The sequence below is a fragment of the Castor canadensis genome, chromosome 1 (genome assembly GCF_047511655.1).
Source record: "Castor canadensis chromosome 1, mCasCan1.hap1v2, whole genome shotgun sequence".
NCBI classification, from domain to species: Eukaryota; Metazoa; Chordata; class Mammalia; order Rodentia; family Castoridae; genus Castor; species Castor canadensis.
Genome location: NC_133386.1, coordinates 57,316,831 through 57,335,578, shown reverse-complemented (window position 1 = coordinate 57,335,578; position 18,748 = coordinate 57,316,831). Strand labels below are relative to the sequence as shown.

Below are 18,748 nucleotides of genomic sequence, written 5' to 3'. Positions count from 1 at the left end.
CCATGGAGGATTGGTTTCAGGATAACTCTCCCCCACCCCAAAAATATCAAAATCTGTGAATGCTCAAGCTCCTTATAGATAATGATGTAGTATTCTCATACATCCTCACATATGCTTTAAATCATTTCTAGATTACTTATAATATCTAGTAAAATGTAAATGCAAAGCAAATAGTTGTTATATTGTATTACTTAGGAAATAATGATAAGGAAAAAGCCTATGCATTTTGGCATAGACAGAGTTTTTTTTCCTGAATATTTTCTATCTATGGTGGGTTGAGTTCATGGACATAGATCCTATGGTTATCAAGGACCAATTTTATACACAAAGAAATCACCAAATTTGATTTTCATTATTCTTTTTTTTTTTTTTTTTAAGTACTGGAGTTTGAAGTCAGGGCCTCACGCTTGCTAGGCAAGCACTGTACCACTTGAGCCACTCATGTTTTGTGTTGGGTATTTTCAAGACAGGGCCTCATGAACTATTTGCCTGGGCTGGCTTTGAACCATGCTCCTCCTGATCTCTGCCTCCCAAGTAGCTAAGATTACAGGTATGAGTCACCAGGACCCGGCTTGATTGTCATTATTGTTGAGGAATAACAAAACATAATACTGAGACATTTAAGATGAGTCTTATATATTCAAGAAATAGTAGTGTCACCATGATAAAAGTTTTTAAATTACTTTTCTTTGTAGGGCTTGAGTTTGAACTCAGGGCTTCATGTTTGCAAAGCAGGCACTCTTACCACTTCAACCATGCCTCCAGTTCACTTGACACTTGATTCTGGAGATTGGGACGGGGGAGTCCCATCACGAGCTATTTGCCCAGTCTAGCCTCAAACATCATTCCTCATGATCTCAGCCTCCCAAATAGCTACTTGTTTCCCCTCAGCTTCCATGACTCCTACTCTTTAGCCATATACTTCACCTCAGTTCAAATGGGATTCACCACACTTTATAACCACTTAAATAATAAGCAGTGCAGTTCTCAGCATTGCTACTTAAATGGGAGGGGCATGTGTACTAATAAACCAAGTTTTTTACTCTATCAGAGCAGCAATTAAATAGTTCTAAGGAACTTTTGTATCTTAAAAGATTAATACCAAACAAATCACAAGGAAAATATAATTCACTACACAGTATTGAGGCATAAACTATTTAGAAAAATATTAAAAGAGCCCTATCTCAAACCTAAACCAAAAGCATATCTAGGTGGCTTAAAAACTGGAATGTAAAAACTGAAACCAAAAAGGTTAACAGAAAAAGGATACATAAATACATCTACATATATAATCTTAACAGTAGAGACTTATAAAAAACATAAAGGAAAGTACTGAATAACTTGGTAATACAGCAATTTAGGATTTTCATATTATAAAATTTAAATTATGTGGAAACTATTTGTTAACAAAATTAAAAGACAAATGATAGCAAAAGTATTTGCAGAATTAAGATTGCTAATACATAAAGAACAGTTAAAACTGAATTTTTAAAACTGACTGTAGAATAATGGGCAAAAAATAAAGGGCAGGCAATCCATAATATATGAAAAATTGTACACATAAGAATGGTCACACATTGTGTTGATTTAAAAAGGAGGTTCAAATACTCAGCTCAGCCAAAAAAGGATTTAAGGAATTAAGTACCCTCATTCACCGCTTATGTCAATATTAACAGCTTTCATAAAAGTAAAGAACCATATGTACCAAGATATAAAAATCAATTTTTCTTTTGACATGGTACTGGGGATTGAAACCAAGGCTTTGTGCATGCTAGAAAAGTGCTCTGCCACTGAGCTATATCCCTGACCAAACATTCTCTCACATCCAAACACTTTCCATCTAATATATTATGCTATATGAATAATCAAATTGCCCACAAAAGGATACAAGCATTAAAATTATTTACTTATACATTATTATTCATGAACAGGAAATTTAACAAAAGGATAAACTAAATGTAGGAGATCAATGAATGGAAAAATAAGCAAGCCATTTAGAAATGACAGATCTATAAATGAAACAATTTTTAATGATAAATTGGTAAATTCAAAAAGTTATAAAATAGAAGCAACTTAAAAAATATATTTATATATATGGGAATAATACTAAAATAACAGAAATGTTAACAGTGGTTATCTTTAGGGATTGAAATTAGAAGTGTTTTTCTTAATTGTCTAATCTTCCTTCCTATATAGAAAATAGAATTATTAATTCCTCTTATTAAATTACTTCAATCTCTGAATACTTCTTGGCACTCAGAGGCAAGAAACAAACCTAACAGGGCTTTTTTTCAGAACTTTAGTCTACAACCTATGAATGTTTTATTTATTCATTAAAACTAAATTTCCACTATGACTACAACTATTTTCTATTTATATAGTTAGAAGACTAAGAAAATAAAACAAAATGTTACTTGTCATTATCTCTGAATAGTGAGATCACTTAATGGAATTTTCATTTTATTTTCACAATTATATACCACTTTTAAAATAAGAAAATAATGGTCTTTAAAAAAATTACATATTTTATAGTTACACATAGTTTTTTAAATATGCAGAAAAAAATACAGAGAAGAAAATATATAAAGCTGTTTATACTTATTGCTGGTAAGGGAGTGGTATAATTTTTCTGTCTCTTAACTTTTAGAAGAACAATGTACATTAATAATGGAAAAATTGAACTACATTTTCATAAAAAGGAAAGAGATGAAATGCAAAGTTACAAAAAATAAAAATCAGAATTTTATTACATCTTTCAGAAATATAGAAGGTTTAAGTCATCTAGTTTTGTAATTAATCATATTTAATAGGTTTTAAATGAATGTTCAATGAAATATATCACAAATTCCTTTTTTAGGCAACAAATCTTAACACTTTGATAAGAACTGGAGAAGAATGCTATGTAGGCGTAAGTGTGTGTGTGCGTGCATGTGTTTGTGTCTGTGTGTTATCCAAGGAAAACTGAATATCTTTACTACTAAACCAAACCAACAACATACAAACATAAAAGTTTGGATACTATCATTCACCTACTGCAGAAGAAAAGATTACCAAATTATAAAATATACTGATAGCCCCAGCTGGGAATTTTTTCTTTTTCAAATGCTAAACATTTCTCCAGCACTACCATAAACGTATCTTAAACACCTAAATGAATCTTTGTTTAATACCTAGAATATGGAGAGGTAAGATACCAAAAAATTCAGAATAATACCACCTCATTTTTGTTATTCTCTGTGATTATTTTCTAAGCCACTAGAAACAAGTACATTAAATTATTTCTATTTTATTATAAAAACACTTCTTACCTGCCAGTAACAAACTGCAAGAGAAGAACTCTCTCCTCCTGAGTAATGTCTTCCACAACTTCCCAGAACCACTAACAACAACAAAAATCTTAGTTTGCATTTCAAATTAAATGTAGACTAACACCAGAGAAGTATGCAATATCCATAAAGTATATTGGTTCTATGAAATCCATTTATCAAAAGTGATTTCATACAATGCTTTCATGTGCAATATTCCCACAAGAAGAATTTATGGAAAATTTTTTTGTTAATTAATGTAGGTTTTCATTAGATAGTGCTGAAGAGCTTACAAAATTAAATGGCAAACTTAACTTCATTCTAAGCTCTGGAGAGATTTTACCTGAATAACTGGATCTTCTCTTTCATAGCCACTTGTGTATTCTGTATTTTTTATCCAATCGTTCACATCAATTTCTGGCATGCCAGAAAGCAGTAGCTCCTTCAGGAAAGAGAAAAATATTTCATTAAGCTTCTTTGGGAAAAAAAGTTACATTTAAATAGTAAATTTTTCTTAATTAGAAACTAATTCTATATCAAACTGATTTATTTTTGTGGCAGTTTTCTGCATGGTGTCAATAACAAGTACGACATGGCAAAGAATCCTCAATACTAAAAATTTCAAATATTGTGAGATATGGAAATGCTTCCACATTGATTCAATTTAATTAGAACATAAAGAGATAGTAACATATCTTTACATATAAGCATATGAAACATGTTTATATGTACAATAATTTTATAAGCATTAGTTTTTTAAATTTTATGATTATGCAAATATGTTAAATTCTATGGCGATCATATGCTCAACATAAAGGTGACAACAAAGATGTGAGTAAAATCTGGATTAAAGAAATGGAAAGTTCATCAAGAAACCCTTACCACTAAGAATAAAAAGGTAATATAATAGTTACTATTTTTGTCTGTTTACTTAAAAAAAATACTTATCCTTTTGGAAATTTCATTCTGGAATAATTCAGATCTTTCAAAACCAACTTTTCCTAACATGATAAGAAAATGCAACTTTTTTGATGACTTTTTTTTTTTTGCAGTGCTAAGGAGAAACCTAGGGGTCTCATGTATGCTAAGCAAGCACTCAACTTCAGTTACATCCCCAGCTAATGATTTTATTTTTTAATTTATTTATCTAGTGGCAGTACTGGGGTTTGAACTCAAGGCCTTGTACTTGCTAGGCAGGAATTCTACTATTTGAGCCACATCCCCAATCCTTTTTGCTTAGTTATTTTTCAAAGAGGGTCTCAGGCAGGCCTGAACCACAATTCTCCTGTTTATGTTTCCCATGCAGCTGGGATGACAGGTGTTACCATGACACCTAGCTTTTAATGGTTGAGATGGGGGTCTTGTGAACTTTTTGCCTGGGGTGGGCCTCAAACCAGATCCTCTCAATCTCTGCCTCCCAAGTAACAAGGACTACAGGAGTGAGCCACTGTGCCTGGCTCCTAATGACTTTTGATTAGTTTTTTTCCAGGAAATTCATCAAACACTACAAAAAAATCTCAATCATATAATTAAATATGAAATTAAGAATGGCAAAGTATTTATCATTAAGTTTTCCCAGGGAAAAAGAGATGTGAAAAGAGCTTGTCTGTGTCTCTGAATCAGTCCATGTTTTACGGTTAGGTATGCTTACACAATGAGTGAGGCAATGACTGTCTACACTTACACAGTAAGTTAGAGCAGCATGGTTTTGTATAGGAACATACATATAATGTGGTTCAAAGTCCTGTCTCCTACAGCAACTATTAGCAAATAACTAGGAGGTGAATTCAAGTATGATATATTTGATACATTGTAAGAACCTCTGTAAATGTAAATGCCACAATGTACCCCACCTAGCACAACAATAAAGGAAAAACAAATACCTGACAAGTATAGAGTATGCTACGAAGAAAATTAATGTAAGTCAATGTCTTAGAACTCCTGTGGATTTCAAATCTATTCAATGGGTCTGCAAGGTTCTTCCTTTTCCAAGTTATTTCTGTGAAATTTGATTTTTCCTCATATTTCAACCAAACAACATAGCATGACTGATATGCAGAAGCAGATATGAAAATCCAGTTGTCTTCTATTTAGCCAGACATTATAAAATTACAAACATAATAAATAATGTCACTTTTCTATTTTGTTTTGTTCTGAGAACAAGTTTTCATTTTAAAAATGTTATTTATATTAATACATAATGAATGTGTTAATAAAATACTTTAGATTTCTGATTTAATTTCAAATACAATAAATATCCACTGATGCAGCCCACATAAGCAAGAACACTTGTTATAAGTGGGGGTCCCAAGACCAAAAATGTCTTAGAACTGCTAGTATAGAGTTTGTTTTAATCCTCTTTGCCATGGTATTATATACTTTCACAATAATTTTTCCACCAGTCTCTTCAGTCCTAGCCATGATAAAGGTTTTCCACTGTTACCAGTGTCTAGATGCCCCATCAGAACTTCTTTATTCAGTATAAACACCTTTTTATCACCCCTTTGTTAAAGTTTCCTTATTTGAATCACCTGAAAAAATTCTGTTCCCTGATAGGACCATTATACAGATCTACCAAAAGACAGTAGGGAATTTTATGTACTTCTTACAATTTGTGAGTTTAATCCTTTCCCCTTCTAGATAGCTAAAGAAAAGCTTTTAATAATAAAGTATGCTTTCATTGTTAATAATTATGAATTAAAAATGAAACTATTTTCTCTCAAAAAAACTTAAAAGTATTTTATGAATATTGTATTTGTTATGATTTTTGAAATGAGGAAAAAAGATCTTTACTACCCCACATAAAAAAATATTGTAAGACCCAATCAATAGTATACTTATTTTTTAATATAATGAAACAATCAAAATTATTATTTTTTTTTAAAAAATAACAAAGTAATTGTCTGTTGGAAATGGATATAATCTTTATGTAACCTATACTAATAGTCAGAACATGAGTCACACAAATGCTCAGAGCTGCTACTAGTATTTCTATGACTTAGCATTTTTATATTCTGGCACCATCATGGATAAATTCTCTGCAGCACAACAGAGAAGGACAATCCCTAAGACATTTGGACGGAACCCTTCAACTCAACAGTATCATAGATGTACTAATGACACACTGTTATCATTATTTTTTAACCTGATAATCACCTCTTGACTTGGGTTTGTCCTTTATCCACAATGGACAAATACCCCGCTGGAGCTACTAGATACCTTCTCTTCGCTAACTCTAGAATCTAACCTAAATTCTTTAACTGAAGTACAAACCTAACATAGATGTTTGCACAAAATTGTAAAATGGTACCTTGCTCAGTGTAGTACAGCCCTATATAGCCTAGGAAAAGATACAAAAGTTATAAAAGCATTTATTACTAATGCAACCAAGAATCAGTTTGGTGATAATGATGGACAGAGTGGGCTCTGTAGTCAGAGCGCATGAGTTAATAGCTTGCATCTAACACATACTCTGTAATCACTAGCAAGTTCCAAACCTTCTTTTTAGTTTTCTCATCTGTGAAATGGGGCTAGTAACACTTACCTTAGAAGTTTGTAAAAAGATTTTTAAAGTTAATATATAAAGCACGTGGCAAATATTAAGTGCTTAATAACTGTCAATATTATTATCACTGCATAAATCAGAGCACTGCCTACAATGTTGCTAATCCCAAATAATCCCATCATCTGCATTAGCTCAACTAAAAACCAGAGTCCAAGACAAATTAAGAAACCTGGTTTAACTTCCAATGTAAGAATCGGTGTGCCAGTGGCTCAAGCCTGTAATCGTAACTACTCAGGAGTCAAGAGATCAGGACGATTGCGATTCAAAGCCAGCCTAGGCAAATAGTTCGAGAGATGGAGCTCAAAAAAACCCATCAGAAAAAAGGGCTGGTGGAGTGGCTCAAGGTGTAGATCCTGAATTCAAGCCCCAATACCAGAAAAAAAACTTTAGCAGACCTAAATGTGAAAGATAATGGAATAAAAATCCCTTAGAGGAAAGGGCAGAAAAACACCTTTATGACCTTTCTTATTCCAATAAGAAACAGTATCTTAAACAGGATATAGCTGGCAGAGTGGCTCAAGTGGTAGAGTGCCTGCCTCATAAGCATGAGGCCCTAAGTTCAAACCCCAGTATGGTAAAAAAAAAAAAAAAAATTAGATGGGACACAAAGTTCAATTACTTTTTAAATGATAAACTGAACTGTATTAAAAGGTTTTTTTCCTGAAAGACATCACAATAGACATTCACAATACATATATCTGATTAAAGACCCATATAAAAAAACTTACAAATCAGTAGCAAAAAAAGACAATAGAAAATAGACAAATTACTTAGACACTTCAAAAACAGATACACAAATGACCAATGAATAAGAAAGGTGCTCAACTGCATTAGTCATCAGGGAAATGCCAATTAATATCCTGAGGAAAAACAGCTGATCCACCAGAATGGCAAAAATGAGAAAGAAAATATCAAATACTGGTTGAGGATGTGGAAAACTCAGAACTCTAATACTGATGGTAGGAATATACACTGTCACTGACTATTTGCTAGTTATATACTAAAGTAGAATTCATGCACATGCTAAATGCTGGCAATTCTACTCCAAAATGTACGTTCATACTACAGAACGTATACATATGTTCTCATAAAGGCACACTAGAATGCTTTTGGTAACACTACTTGAAAATAGTCTGGAACTGAAAAGAACCAACTAAATGTTCAAGAATAGAAAAACCAAGGAAACCACATAGTAAAATACCATACAACAATGAAAATTAACAAATTATAACTGCATGCAATAGTATGTATGATTCTCAAAAACAAAAAATTGAGCCTTTTTTACTTATATACATTTAGGAGAATGATTATACCTAAAAAGGGGGGATAGTGACTGGAAGGAGACATGCAATGAACATCTTGGGTGCTGGGGTTTCTGCTTCTTAATCTGTGTGCTATTTTCACAGATGCGTTCAGTTTCTTTAAAACTTGTCAAGCTAAACTTGGTACAGTGACATGTATCTGTCATCTCAAGCTACTCAAGAGGCTGAGATTAGGAGGATTACAGTTATAGGCCAGTCCAGACAGCAAAGTTTGTGAACCCCCTCTCAACAGAAAAAAGCTGGACATGGTGGCACATGCCTGTCATCCAGTGACAGCAAAGAGTGTAAAATAGGAGAATCACAATTCAGGTCAGCCTGAGCCAAAAGCAAGATCCCATCTCCACAATAACCAGAGCAAAAAGGGCTGGAGACATGGCTCAGACGGTTGAGCGCCTGCCTAGTAAGAACAAAGCCCTGAATTCAAACCCCAGTACCATCCCTCCAAAAAAAGAAACTCATCAAGCTATACACTTATTATAAAAATATGTCCAGATATATTACATATATATAATTCAATAAAAACTTTCATTAACTTATTATCAGCAAATTATCAATTTTTGTCAATTATTTTTGTTGTTGCTATTTGTTTTTTAGATATACACAAATTCAGAAAATAACATAACTGTCTTGAATTTCACAAGGCTAATCTAACTAAAGTACCAGTATAAGAAAGGTCAGATTTCAGTCATGTCCAATGATAGCTAATAAGTACTACATTTTTAAATGCTAACAAGTAATAACTTTTATAATTACATAAAAACTAAATGAATCTATGACAAATGAAGACAAAAATCTTAAAGTTAAAAACAAAGCAAAAAACTCAAAACTTACATTTAATAAAACTAAGTCACAATGAACTTCAAAATTAATTAGCATTCCTATACTAAGATGCACTATGAATGACAAACTGAAAATAATGGCACGTAAAACTGGAAGTGTACATCAGTGTTCTATTCATTCGGTAAAATGAAAAGGTACAAGGTAAAACTAATTTAATGAGATATAATAAAAACCCAACTGTGCTTTTCCATTTAGAATTTACTATTCTAATTATAATTTTTTAAATAAAAAGGCAGCAATCCTCTATTTAAAATACCGTGTTTTATTAAAGATTTGGATAATTCAACAGGTTTGAAAATAATTTATTAACAAAAAAAGGAAATGGAGAAAAACAGACAAAACAGACATAAATCATATAAAATCAGAAATCCTGTTAAATCACACAGGAAAGAGTAGATAAATGAGTTGGGCGTCATAATCCTAGCTGCATGGTAGCTGATATGGGGAGGATCTCAGTTTCATGCCAGCCTGGGCAAATAGTTCACAAGACCCCATCTCCAAAATAACCAGAGCAAATGGACTGGAGGTATGGCTCAAGCAACATAGTGCCTGCTTTTCCAGCAACAGCTTTGCAAACAGGAAGTCCTGAATCAAACACCAGTCCCACCAGAAAAAAAAAAAAAAAAAGGTAGGCAAGTGGAAGGAACAACACAAAACATTTGTCAGGGCTAGGAGTGGTGGAACATGCAGGAGGCAGGAGGATCAAATTAAAGAATCCATCTCAGAAACAAAATAGAAACAAAAGGGCTAGGGGGAGCAGTGTGGTTCAAGTGGTAGAATGCCTGCCTAGCAAATCCTGAGTTTAATCCCAATTCATTAGGGACTTGAGCAAAGAGTACAGGCTCAACATAGGTTTGATTTATACATGGCAAAATAAGAAACTGGAGAATACTATATAAATACAACAAGAAAGAACTCTCTTAATTACATTGCGCAGTAGTTACAATCAGCTTCCCTTTTTCATGTAGACAAATAAAAAATTCAGAAATAAAGTAGAATATTGCTTACGGGAAGACTACTCTTCAACATTTCCCACATAGAAGACGCTAGAAATGTATCCCATTTTTGTTTATTACCACCTCACTCAATTCACATTAAGGAACTGTTCATGTGGTTATTAAGCCTAAGAGAAGTACAACCAGAAATATTATAGCAAATCTCTAAACATAAATACTAAACCATTAACACCTGACTATACCTTATTTTATTCATGATAGTACTCCAAAATTATTTTATATCTTATTCTATTCATTATAGTACTCCAAAATTATTTTTTGAATTACATCAACTGGAGTTTTGTGCTCTTGTAAAAAACCGACAACAAAATCCATGCTTTTCCTTACCAATTCATACTCGTCAAAAAGTTGTATAAGGGAGGGTGGAATGAACATATGAAAGCCCTGTAAAAATGCATTGATCTGAGGCTGAATGGCTCTTGTCATTCGAAGTTCAGTAACAAGCTGGACATACTCCGCCTATAAAAAAGAAGTTTTTGTAATGATTTCTTTTTTATTTTCATATATTTAAGATAATGTTGACACAATCATTTCTCATTTAAAAGGAAAGGTTTAAGATTAATTTGGCACCAATATTCACACATCTCAGCAAACTAGTAAACCATCATTTGCCAAGCTAAATCCTATCAATCAATATATTACCCATGACTTCTCTCACATACTGTATCACTGGGTGCTGTCAGATCTCCTTTCAAAACTACTCTCAATCAGACTCTTACTACCTCCACTCTAGCACACCATTCCAATTCATTATCTCTCAACTGGATTACTGTAATACCTACTCCCTATTTCTATTTTTGCTCAAAACCCTACAATGACTTCCCACCACACTTGAGTAAAATCCAAACACCTTTCCTAGTCTTTAAAGCCCTAAATAATCTGGCCTCTCCTTTGCTTCACTCTTCCCTTCCCTCCCTTCACTCTTCCCCTAACTTGCTTAATCAAGTCTCAGTTTTTCCTTGGCATCTATTTCCCAAACACAAGCTTCATTAAGGCCTCAACATCTTTATACTTCCAGGTCTTTCTGACTGAAATGTGTCATAAGAATATAATTTCTCTGCAGGCAGGGGCTTTGTTTTATTTATCAGTATATATCCCCAGCTTAGGAAAAAGTAGCTATTACTTTGTAAGTTTTCAACATCCGTGATAAAATGAATGCATACGTTCATCAAATTCACTTAACACATTCTTTGAACTTCATAGATTGCAAATTTTAGCATAGCCAACTCAAATCTGAGTTAAGACAAGCTATTTTACACATTTCGTTTTAAAACACATTTTCATCATAGAAAATAGTATCACTTAAAATTTAGCAAGTACTAAAGAAATGTATTTTGGCACAGACCAGAATGAGCTAACATATCTCTGTAAGTATAAACTCTATTAGATATCATTGTGTAATTTTTAATTACTTCAAAGTCAAACTTCATGGTTAAAAGCAATATTCTCTATATGTTAAATACAGTTCTCACCAACCATGAATAGATTGTACACAGAGGGTTTCCATTTTACTCCCCTTCCTTTATTTCTCTGGCACTAATCTAATGCTTTGTTTAAAAAAGGCACTGAGCCAGCAAGTAGTTCTCCATACATCTTAGAGCTACAGAAGTGTCCTAGTGGATTCCTCATAGTTCTCTCCAAACCCTAAATAGGTGGCTCCTTATACCAGTGAGAGCAAAGAAAGCTGCTGCTCAATCTACCCCCACTGCTGAATTCCACTTTCCACTACCAAAAAGGTTTTCTCCACACATAGGAATTAATCAGTTTTATCAATTATATTCAGGTAGTTATTATAAAGAGGGAAACACAAATATGTACTGAAGGGGGCGCTGTTTCTCACACTCCCTCCTTTGATGAGCAAGGTTTTCTCTCTCACTCCTCGGTTATTACTGGACCTAACTGGGCTTAACTGGTGGCAACTGGAGATTTTGAAGAGACATAGGACTAACAGACAGACAGAAAGTTGGGGTCAGGTGTTTTGTAAGCTCCGCTAGAGACACACAATCCTCATCGCTTCTCTTCTCTATCTTGATTCTTTAAGGCTTTATTCCTTGTAGTTCTTTAAAACCTTGCTTAAAACCTCTTTCCTTAGGCTCCCACTGTCCCATGTTTGCTGTTAGTTTATCTTTACCTTAACTGCTCTTAAAGTCTTTTGCCCTCAGGCTTGCACCTTTTCTTTAGCATTCTCCCTTTAGCTCTCTTAAAGCCTCAGTGCTCAAACTTGCAAACCAGCAGCCATGCCTAAAAACTGTATATATGTAACTCTTAAGGTCTCGGTCCTTAGACTTGCACTGTGCACTGTCCATGTTCTCTTTGGCTTTTCTTTAGCTTTTAGATTTCCTAAGACCTATGTATGAAGTTCTTTCTCAGCTTTGCTTTCTGAAGCCTATGTTAAAGTTCTCAGTGCAAACTTTCTATCACCCCTCTTTAGCATCTTTCCTTTAACATTTTCCTTTCAACAATTCTTTTCCCTTCAGCAATTTTTCCCTTTTCCCGTTAGCATTTTCCCTTCAACAATTCTTTTCCCTTCAGCAGTTTTTCACTTCAATAATTCTTTTCCCTTCCAAAAGCTTCCCACACCAAAAGGCCCAAAGTAAAAGCTTCTTCCCAATATTCAAAGGCAAAAAGTCCCCCAAAGAAAAAAAGCCAGAAGCCAAGCAGAAAGTCCAAAGCCCAAAGTAAAGCTGCAAAAGGCAAAAGCCAAAAAGCCCCTCTTCCTCCTTTAGGGGTCTTTTACAGCAGCAAACAGGGTGAAGCCACAGGAGGGGCATAACCTTGCAACAGGAAAAACCTGTGTCCTTGCTTCTCTGAACACAATTTAGGAGACGCAACTGTTCTGCCCTTCCCTGTTTCACCGCCGAGGGCTGTGCCTATCTCGGCCTATGGGTAAAAGCAAGAAACTGCATCTCGCCTTGCTTGTGCCAGTTCTCATAGGCTTTAATCTGCTCCCCAAGATGTACCAAAAAATAACATACACTAAGTTTCCAGGTTCAACCCAAGAAATAATATATAACATGTTTGCATGATGGCAGCAGTGATTTCAGCACAAGCACATGATTATCTTTTAGTTTATGTATGCTCTAACTAAAATTGTACACTGCATGTATTAAAAATTTTCTGCCTCATTCATTAACTATACACTTAAATGTTTAAGGTGCTATTTGAAATCCTCTCTTCCCTAAACAAGAATGACTTTCTCCTGAGAGGTTTTGATTTTATGATTTTAAAATACTAGTCAATAATTATTTCAAGCCAGGAACCAGTGGCTCATGCCTGCAATCCTAACTACTCAGGAAGCAGATCAAGAGGAACACTGTTCAAAGCCAGCCAGGACAAATAGTTCAAGACACCCTATCTCAAAAATACTCAACACAGAGCTTCTGCACAATAAAAGAAATAGTCACCAGAATGAAGAGGCAGCCCACAGAATGGGAGAAAATTTTTGCCAGCTATATAATCTGACAAGGGATTAATAACTAGAACACACAGGAAGCTCAAAAAACTAAACTCCCAAAAAATCAATGACCCAATGAAGAAATGGGCAAATGATCTAGATAGAGCTTTTGTCCAAATTGGCAACAACAATGACAAAAAACCACATGAAGAAATGCTCAGTAATGCAGTAACCTTAAAGAAACAGAGGTCAATATGGGAAGGTGACTGGGAAGTAGTGAAGAGATGAATCAATTTGGGTTGTAATACACTTGTGCAAGGAAGCAATGCTAGGAATCTCTCTGTATAGCTATCCTTATCCCAACTAGCAAAAATGCTTTGTCTTTCTTATTATTGTTTATGTCTTCTCTTCAACAAAATTAGAGAAAACAATGTATGCACATATGAATATATGAATAAAGAAAAATAAAAATAAGGAAATGCTCGACATCCCTGGCCATAAAGGAAATGCAAGTCAAAACCACACTAAGATTCTACCTCACTCCTGTTAGAATGGCTCTCATCAAGAACACAAACAACAAATGTTGGAGAGGATGTGGGGAAAAAGGAACCCTCATACACTGTTGGTGGAAATGTAAATTAGTTCTACCATTATGGAAAACATTATAGAGGGTCCTCAAAAACTAAGAATAGAACTGCCATATGATCAAGCAATACCATTCCTATGGACATACCCAAAGGAATGTAAGTCAGGTTATAATAAAAGCATGTTTACTGCAACATTATTCACAATAGCTAAACTATGGAAACAGCCAAGATGCCCAGTACTGATGAATGGATTAAAAAAGTGTGGTATTTATATACAATGAAATTTTATTCAGCCATAAAGAATGAAATTTTGTCATTTGCAGATAAATGGACAGAACTGGAGATCATCATCTTAGGTTCAGAAAGTCAAAGGCCGCATGTTTTCTCTCATATGTGGAATAAAGCCCAATACAAATACAAGAGATATTATGAAAAACAGGTCACACAAAAGGGAGGTCACATTCGAGAGGAATGGTAAAAGAAGGAAGTTAAGGTGAATATGGTTGATGAACTTCCTATACAAGAATGAATATAGAATTTTTAAACCTGTTGAAATCACCATAAGAAGGGGACTAAGGTAGAAAGTAGAAAAATAGAGGCAATAAACCAATTCAGGTTATAATACATATTATATACATGGAAATGCCATAATGAAAAAACCTGTATAGCTATCTTAAACAAATAAAAATGTCTTTTTTTTTTTTTTCCCAAAAACAGAGAACAGGAAGGCAAAACAAGTCCTGTCTGGGGAGTTGGTTCAGGGAGGAGGAAGGGTTATAAGGAGGGTGAATATAGTGGAAATATTACATACACATGTATGTAAATGAAAAAATGAAACCTGTTGAAACTATTTCAGGAATGGAGGGAGGAGAGATAAAGGAGAATGATGGAGGGGGAGAACTCAACTATGATAACTGTAAGAACTTTTTTAAACGTCACAATGTACCCCTAGTACAACAATAACAGAAAAAGTACTCAACACAAAAAAGGGATGGCAGAGTGGCTCAAGTGGTACAGTGCCTGCCTAGCAAATGTGAGGCTCTGAGTTCAAACACCAGTCGCACCAAAAAATAAAAAATTTTAAAAAAATAACCACTGTTCAAGATCTTAACAAATTATGAAGCATGAAAATAAGATCTGTGAATTGCTCAAATAAATTTTACCTATTTTAATTGCATTTTGTATCTATTAAAACAATATTCTTTTTCATCAATTAATTCCTACTGTTTCCTCATTCTATTTTTAGTTAATTCTTACAAGTATTCTAATCTTTCCTCACACCTTTTTCTATTCCTATAGTATTTTGCACACTTATTTTGGTAATGCAGACTATAATTACTAGATATTGCTTTGTAAAAATCAGCTTTGTGTCCTAATCTTCTTAGTAATTAGTAATTTAAATGTGGATGGATCTTGGTGTAAGTTATTTTGCAGTAAAATAACTTAATAATAAAACCACAGCCATTACAAACTCTTCTGAGTTGTTCAGTAAGACAAAAGTTTTTCAGACAAATGGAAAGGTAACTAAATCAAACTCCTTCTAAAATGTTTCCCTATCTCTTTAAACAGTACATCTTCAGAGTAACACAAATTAACATTTTCTTGACAATGTAACTGTTCCTAAGAACACCCGCTATATTACACACCAACATTACGACTCTTCGTGGTGTGTAGAAATTCCATTATCTGTGAAGGCACCACATGACTATCATACCCACTTTGTGTAAGTATACCACATCACACATGCTTTAAGGAAACTGTATGAACTTGTACACTTGCCAAGCAGTCCACAAAACACTTGAGTGAAGAGTTGCACAGTCAAACATTAAATATAAACAAAGTCTAAAATCCTACTTTGCTCTAAGGCATCAAAAGAACTGCCATATTCTCACTACTAAAAAATGACAAGTATCTGAAGTGATGTTAATTAGCTTAACTTAATCTACATTGTAGTCATAAAGCATAGTATCATTTTGTATTCCATAAATACACACAAATATAACTTATTAACTTACAATTTAAAAAAAACTAAAAAAAAGAGTTGATGTAAATTGGGGATAGAGGACTGGAGGTGTGGCTCAAGCAGTAGAGCACCTGCTTTGCGAACCTGAATCCCTAAGTTCAAACCTCAGTCCTGCCAAAAAAAAAAAAAAAAAGCTAAGCTACAAACTATAATATTCACTGGATGCTGATGGCTCACACCTGTAATCCTAGCTACTTGGGAGGCTGAGATTGGGAGGATCACGATTAGAAGCCAGCCCAAGTAGATAGTTTGTGAGACCTGCATCTTCAGAATAATCAGAGCAAAAATGGACTGGAGGCATGGCTCAAGTGATAGAACACCTGCTTTGCAAGCATAAAGTCTTGAATTCAAACCCCAGTCACATACACACAAAGTTGGGGGGTAGGGAATCTTATCCTAGGAGAGATGGCATATCCTAAGAAAAGTCCTACCTGAGTTTTGCCGTCAATTCTTTGAGGGTTTAAAATATAAGATGATATGAAATTAAGCTGGAGAATTAAATATATGAAATATCCTATTAATATACAGAAAGTTTATAACCTAGAAACCCTGAGTATAGAGACAAGAACAAAAAAGAACCTTAGCAACTTCTTCAATGCAACCTCTAAGCCTGGTAACTGATCTAAGGGGGATAAGAGAAAAGTAACTTTAAAGTGAAAAACAAATACACTAGGACTAAGGATATTCAACTCTCAGACATTGTGTTCCAGTTAAATTACACATCTAGTTACAGAAGTACTTTGCTTCAATAATCCTAATCTCTTGAATATGTGGAATGAATAACATCACAGTTCAAAGATCTTCCTTAAAATTTTAACTTCTTCCAGGCTTTGACCTAAATTTTGTCTTATGAGAGTGCATTGGGAATACTCAAAATTGACACATTTTTTGAAGCTATTTTTCTTTATGAAAACTTTTTTCACTACTTATTGAAAGATATCTCAATCAACTATTTATTTGAATGACAAACAACTTTCAACGGTAAAAATGAAAGTGCTCATCTCATTCTCTGAGAAGACTGACATACTTAGCCACATTTGTAAAACTGTTTAGAATTTTTGTTTGCTTTTCTTTTTTTTTTTTTTTTTTTTTAGTAATTAATGATTTAAATGACATTATTTTGGCATAACTCAATCCACTTTATATAAACCACTTGTTAATAAAAGCTTCCTACTTGGTCTATCTACTTATTATTACTTTCGCATATAAGAGTTACTATTGAAAATTTCTTCACTGACAACTCAAATTTCTTTGTAAGAATATAAAGAAAAAAGTAGAGGCATGTTTTTCTGATGTAACATTTTCCAATAATTTGTTATTAGTATAGCCTTATTTTTAAGGTCACAAGTTCAGTTGCAAGGATTGATAGCCTGATAAAAACCATACTACTGTAGTTTCCTCGTGCTATATTTGGAACTGGAACGTCCCCAAAGCCCAAGTGCTAAAGGCTTAGTCCCCAGCTTGGCACTATTGGGAGGCAATAGGAACTTTAAGAGGTTGATCCTAGTAGAGGTAACCCAGGCATTTGGGGCATGCCCTTGACAGGTCTATTGGAAATCCTGACCCTTCTTTTCCTGTCTCTGTATAAGCCCCCTCCATGAGGTGAACGGTTTGCTCCACCACACACTCTTCGTGATATGCTGCCTTGCCAGAGGCCCAAGAGCAATGAGCCCAACAACCAGGGACTGAAACCTCTAAAACCACCAATCAAGGTAAACCTTTGCTTTGTAAGTTGACCATCTCAGGTATTTATTACAATATTATGGGAAGCTGACTAACACACCTTGAAACAAATTTAGTCATTAAAAATAATGATCTTTCTTTAAGTTAATATTTTATAGCTCTTGTAATTTTCAAAGTAAAATTTAATAATAATAAAGTGCAAGGTATTGGTATCCATGGGCATAGGTTCCAAGGAGACTGCTATTGAGGAAAAACCACAAATGCTCAGGATTCATAAAGCTTAGTATTATGCCGTGGATGCTTGACTCATTTTTCCCATAACACTATCCAACTTCTGCTAAAGACATGACACCTTCCACAAATCTAAAATTTTCACTTTATCACTTGAATTAAGCGCATTCACTTTTACCTTGCTTTTTTTGGGCACCATTTGCTTTTTAGGAGGCATGTTTTCACAAAATTAAGGGCAAGAAAACACTCAGCAAATCACAAATGATTTAAAGACAATTGATGATACTACGCTGAGAATTTCTCCACATCAACTGAGCTGCAAAATGAGTGGAAATTTAAGATTTTTGTCTTTGAAACTACCTCATTTTAAAGTTTTTTTTTGTCTGCACTTAGTTAAAACTGTGTGTAATAAATAAATCCACGAAGAAGGTGTGCTTACTGTAAAGTATATTCTTGTTGAAATAAAAATGCTAAAAATCATTTAAATCAACCTAAATAACACATGCATGCACTCATATAGAGAACCTTAGATTTACATGGTCTCTTTTAAGTTTTTATAGTAAAAAGGTTTCTCATACTGTTAAGAAAATGAAAGTAAGGAATCCAATTTAAGTCAGTAAACTATGTATACAAATCTGCATTTCGTGCTTAAATGTTCATCAAATGTGTTTATATGTTTAAAAAAAGTGAAATGAGCAATAAAAATTTAATCATAAAAAACTAGCAATAAAAATTTAACCATATCAAAATGAAATGGGAAAACATACTAAATTAGTATTTGC

General features: G+C 33.9%; 1 protein-coding gene across 4 annotated transcripts in view; it reads right to left on the bottom strand.

Annotated features, from left to right (window-relative positions):
• Hace1 (HECT domain and ankyrin repeat containing E3 ubiquitin protein ligase 1) overlaps positions 1-18,748 on the bottom strand; it is a 123,202-nt gene that overhangs the window by 20,185 nt on the left and 84,269 nt on the right. For all 4 annotated transcript variants that reach the window (XR_012449254.1, XM_020178256.2, XM_074077766.1 and 1 more), the window contains 3 exons: positions 10,376-10,507; positions 3,649-3,747; positions 3,309-3,379 (listed from right to left, as the gene is read on the bottom strand). Coding sequence is in view for 3 of the 4 variants with exons in the window: in XM_020178256.2 (XP_020033845.2) it covers positions 3,309-3,379; positions 3,649-3,747; positions 10,376-10,507 (302 nt within the window). In the remaining variant the exon portion in view is untranslated. The remainder of the gene's footprint in view (positions 1-3,308; positions 3,380-3,648; positions 3,748-10,375; positions 10,508-18,748) is intronic.